The sequence below is a fragment of the Pinus tabuliformis genome, chromosome 4_2, assembly GCF_031772625.1.
Source record: "Pinus tabuliformis cultivar Carrire ecotype Pingquan chromosome 4_2, CPIR1, whole genome shotgun sequence".
Taxonomy (NCBI): Eukaryota; Viridiplantae; Streptophyta; class Pinopsida; order Pinales; family Pinaceae; genus Pinus; species Pinus tabuliformis.
Window position 1 is genome coordinate 724099830 of NC_142304.1, and position 5573 is coordinate 724105402.

The 5573-nt window shown below is 33.2% G+C and overlaps 1 protein-coding gene across 1 annotated transcript; it reads right to left on the minus strand.

Moving 5' to 3' along the window:
- Window positions 1-3976: 3976 nt before the first annotated feature.
- Window positions 3977-5101, minus strand: LOC149171616 (uncharacterized). The gene has a single exon (XM_089427528.1). It carries the CDS (start codon window positions 4887-4889, stop codon window positions 4233-4235), a length of 657 nt encoding a protein of 218 aa, XP_089283654.1. The 5' UTR covers window positions 4890-5101; the 3' UTR covers window positions 3977-4232.
- Window positions 5102-5573: the final 472 nt, after the last annotated feature.

Sequence of the window (5573 nt, forward strand, 5' to 3'; positions counted from 1 at the left end):
ACAAAGAAGTTGGAAGGAAAAGATACATTGGGAGATGAAACCCAATAGTCTCCATCTCCATGTATATATTCATATTCTATCTTAATGCAAATGCAATAATTTCATTCGGAGTTACTCCAGGCGTGACAAGGATCAAAACATGTACACTTTTGACTTTAAACGCATTTTAATAATGACTTAGCCTTGTAAGCTTAGTCCTATCACTTATCTCTTAGCTCGCCCTTCACTTTTAGAGTCCTATTTCTTAGCACTTTCTTGTTTAACTTGATTTACAACAATGATATATTTTTTTTTATTACGAGTGTGATTACTATTTACATATTCAAGGTCATTTACCTTTTACCACATAGATTCACCAATCTAAAATCACATAAAAACCTGGGAAAATATTTACATTTATATATTCATGCCCGTCCAACAAATTTTGTCTCACCAACCAAAACATAATATGTACACTACACATAAAAGCTATTATATGTACACTGCACATAAAAGCTATTAAAAGTTATCATTGACACAATAAATACTCCATAAAACTTATATAACAACTCATCTATATTTGAGATAGAAAATTTATCCTTAATAGTAAATTTGTATAGATATTAATTAACCTATCTTGTCGCATGCCATATCATTTAAATGGAATGACGCAACGAATCGAATAATTCGACATGTTTACATTATGGTACGAATAATATTCTAACGCAACTTAAATTAAGTTATAATCTCGATTAAAAGAGCTTGTGTCCCTTCATCACCATTCAGCAATTTCTCATATCATCGTGAATGAAAGTGGTATTCAGTCGTGTGGTACGTTCGTGTTTAAGGGATTTTATTCCATGGTTCGGGTCCCATTTTTATCCGTAGTAAAGAAGTGTGAAAAATACTTTTTAATGCTTTATTTACAATGTTATATTATTAGTTAATATCAAATTTTAATTAATAAAAGATTAGAATAAATAAAAAATAAGATTGGTTAAATAACACGAGTATTTTTGAAATTATAAAAATTGTTATATGAATATCTTAATTATATTAATATAGATTTATTTTAATTATGGGTTTAGAAAGTATTTAAAGACATTAGGTATTTTGAAGTTAAAAAAGAAAATCTCATTTCAATAAATTTTATTCTTATCAACAAATTAGTGGTTAAGATAGATTTATACATGTTTATATATATTTGTGTTAGTGTAATTTTTCATTGTTCTAATTACATTTTTTAAACGTAAATAAATTCAATTCCTTGAAAGTGCCTTTTTGTGTAAGATAAATAGCTTAAACTTTTTTAACATTTTTTTTGCTAAATTCCAAACAAAACTAAAAAGGAAAAAAATATTAAAATGACCAAATGTAGAATAGTAACACTAATTAAAATATTTTAAGTATACAAATTTATTTTTTCAATTGTATTATATGAAATATATTATTCTTTTTTAAACCATATATAATATATACATAGTTGAAATTAACATATTTTATTTATGATCATCATTATTTTTTAGTCATTTTCTAATTATTATTGATATATGTTAAATATTACATGTTAATTTTCCCTCATGGGGTTAGAAGAATGATAACAGAAAGACATTGGGGTGGATCCTGCCACCCCACCAATCCCCACAATATTTAAGGCGGGGGTGGCATGTCACCCCTCCACCATGCAAATGAAGCATGGGAGAGTTAAGATAGAATGTGCATGAGGGTTATATTGGCACTTTGGTTTTAGTTTGAGGAGATGTTGCAAAGAGGAATACAAATGGTATGATGATGGCTAGGTTTCTGCCCAACGTCTTGGAATCTAACAATGGTGTATGCTTGTATTGGGTATGTTTAGCTTAAATGTGATCAGGTCAAGCCTTATGGATCGAGGGGTGCTTTGGGTGGCAAGGTGTAGTGCACAAGTTGCCTCGACCTTTGGTGCACTTCAATTGGGACCCCAGGATTTGCGATTCTCTACACAGAGGATTACAGTTTGGCTTTGGTTGTTCTGAAGTGGTAGTGCTTCACACTTTTTTGGATTGGAAGCAAAGCTTCCTTTTGGAGGTCCAACATCGACTTGAGGTAATTTGGTTTTATTATTCGGTTTAGAATATCTTAGTTATTGTTGAAACATTTATTTGGATTTTCCTTGCCCCAAGTTTGTATTCGCTTTTAATGTTGGTCGTGATTCTTATGGATTTGGGGTACTATGTTTGTCCTATGGTTTTCGAGCCTCTCAATTTTTACTATTTTGGGGTTGGTGTGAGTGAAAGGATGGGCATTAACCGTCATTAAACCATCTTGGCTCTTCTACATCTATCAGTGCTCAGAGTACTGCTTGGTGTTCTATGTGGTTCCAACGTACCTAAACTTATACCTAAATGTGGGAGTCTGGTTGTTTGTATTGGTCATTGGGGTCTTCTAACTAATTCTTATTTAGAACATGTGGGTACCTTGTTGCACTCATGCCATTACATTGGGTTCGGGTTCTGCTAGAGAGGAGTCTGCTTGGAGCTAGTGTTTTCTTTTCCCTCTTGGCACAGTTGATGGAGTTTGTGGCCTAGTCATTACAACCTCAGTTTGTTTGGTAGTCACTGCAATTTCCTTGTCTTTTATTTTGTAGTGAATTTCTTGATGTCGTGTGGAAGGGTAAGTCAGGGTGTGGGGGAATAGGGGCAATCTAGTTGGACTCACATGGAGGCTCTTGGCCATGAAGAGATAGTTGACCCCAATATTTTTAACTCTCATAGCTTTCATGATTCTCACCCTCGACAGGGCAACATTGATAGTAAAAAAAATCAACTAAAAATGTTTATGAAGAAATTGACTAGAGATTGAGATGACAATAGAAATGCGCTAATTTCTTTTATGAATAACCTCTAGATAAATCAAGGGTATATATAGGACAAACTTGCAAATCTATATAGGGGACAATGGAACCTTATGAAAAAAAGATAGATCGCATGGAAGACAAAATGGCTTACATGGAGAAACATATCCATTGTGAGTTTTTGTATCTATAGTCACTTAGTTCAAGAGAGGACATATTAGCTCTGGTCACATCCTGAGATGTCTAATCAGGCCTAGTTGCATTCTAATTTTGTTGGTCTTTTGGGTTCATGTGCCCAATAGCTCCTGATTTTTGTTACATGCATGGGAGTCTCTTGTATTTTTGGGAAACTACCTACTAGCCAATAAATTTGTAGGAGTTATGCATATCTTTCTTATTAAAAAATAATTCGATTATTTTACTTTTTGTTCTTTTATTTAGAGATTAAAATATATTATCATAGTTAACATTAAAATATTTATTTCTCTCTATATATATATGAAATTAACATTGAAATATATCAATTAAGATATATATTTAAATAATTTATTTAAATTCTATATTAAATTATATATGTATTATTTTTTTAAATTCTTTTATAATTGATATAAAATTTTGTTATTTAACATAAAGGTAACTTTCTATATTTACACACACATATATGAAATTAACATTGATATGCATTTAAATAGTTTATTTAAATTCTATATTGAATTATACATATATTATTTTTTTAATTGATATAAAATTTTGTTATTTAATATAAATTTCAAAATATTTTATTTATGATTAAAAATGTAAGTGAAATAATTTTACCACTTTTACTTTATTTTGAAATATAATATTAACAACAAAAGATTAACAAAATGAAAATGGAATTATTTATTGGTTCTAAGTAATATTATCAAAAAATTCTAATTAAATATAAAATTATTTATGTTATATAATATTGTAACCAATATTAATTTTATTTATATATAATAAACAAAGCGATCAGATATCAAATATAAATATAAATATAAAAAAAAAAAAATATATATATATATATATATAATAATAATAAATTATTATTATTATTATTATTATTATTATTATTATGATTATTATTGAGCACAAAAGGAGACTTCAATATCTGCGCAATGACTCGAATTTTGCTTCCGTCTCTCATATTCAATACCATTCCATGACTGATATATTATCCCATGTAAAAGTGTTAAAAATACAATTTTAAACATCATCGTGGCCATGTTTCAACGCTTTATGACTACATATTTTAACGTTATGACCGCGTGGATCAATCAAGCGTGGCCTAAAATCTTTTCTGCAATGATTATACCATAAAATTCTACAACGACTCTGGAAATTCTGCTGTAGCCATTGCCCTGATTCGAAAGAATGCATTTTTTTCAACGTTGAAATATCAGGAAGGTCGGGTTGATTCCATGCAGCCCGCAGTTTCCGATGCCCATGGCGCAGAAAAAGCGCCGTCAAAATACATGTCTTGGCTGACAAAATCTCTGTTTATGTAATCCTGCATCTCTATCGCATCCCAGCAATCTTCAATCAATTCAAACTTTTGATTGTTCTCAAAAAAGTTTTCGATGTCCCAATCTTTAACTTGGCATTTGAGATCCGAGTTCTCGGACAAACCCTCGGCGCTCAAGGTTTCCTTGGGAAATTGACAGACCTCGTCCTTAAAGTCCAGAACGGAGCGGGAGGGGATACCGAGATCGTCGTCTGAAGCTTCTAGAAGGTACCACAGATCAATACCCGAGTCCGAAACTACAGTTTGGGCCTCGTAGCCGCGAAAAATATCGGAGGCCGACGAATTATCCACAGCGATGGGGGCATCAAATGTGGACCACGTCGCGCTGATCTCTTTCTCCGGGCTTCTCATGACTTCACTGACGACGTCTTCACTGGAAGCTGTTTCTTCTTCCAGTAGGGTTTTGTCTAATAGCGGCAAATGACGAAACGGGTCCGTTTCTTCGCCATTGAAGCGTTTGGACTCCTGGACTTCAGTGGAATCCAGGAGAACCTCCGCCTCTCGGCCGCGCTTTCTGAGCGTGTCAGACATGATTGAAAGACCGCACGGCGATTCGAACACCGAACACAACGGTGGTGATAGTTCGGTTGCAGCGACGAACAGCCCTTCCTGCTATAACTGTCTATCTGGGTAATGGAGCAGATAAGATAGGAGATGACAGCGGGATTAGCAATATGTAGCTATGCATAGCAAGTTGCGGGAAGTTATATAGCTGTGTGTGTCGGCTTTATTCGGAAGAGTGCCATTTGGGAAAGGGAGTTAAAGAATATCAGGGAAGATTTCAGACGGCAGGTATGACTTCTTCGGGATGCCATTTCTCCCGACGAAATATTGGTATAAAGCGTGGGTTCATGGGTTGATGTCAAATTTTCAATCACGTCACTAAACCCACTGCATAGCCATATCCATATCCATGTCACAACACGTGGCGATTTGAACACTCCACCACAATTTCATTGAATTTAATGTGACACGACTAGCGAATTGTATTTCTTACGCAATTAAAAGACTAGCGAAGGTTTAAACGTCTACGTCGGCTACCTTCGTGCAAGAGTTAGGAACACCGAATCCGTTTACACGATTAAGGCAAAAGAACGAGGCAATAATTTCACTAAAATTATTATTCATCTTTACCGGACAAAGTATTTATGATATTCAAATATCTTTATTATTTTTACATTTACCTTTATATGGAGTAAAATCCCAGTTTTTTTA

Excerpts from the sequence above, each read along its gene's own strand:
- LOC149171616 (XM_089427528.1), bottom strand. The coding sequence starts at position 4,889 with ATGTCTGACACGCTCAGAAAGCGCGGCCGAGAGGCGGAGGTTCTCCTG.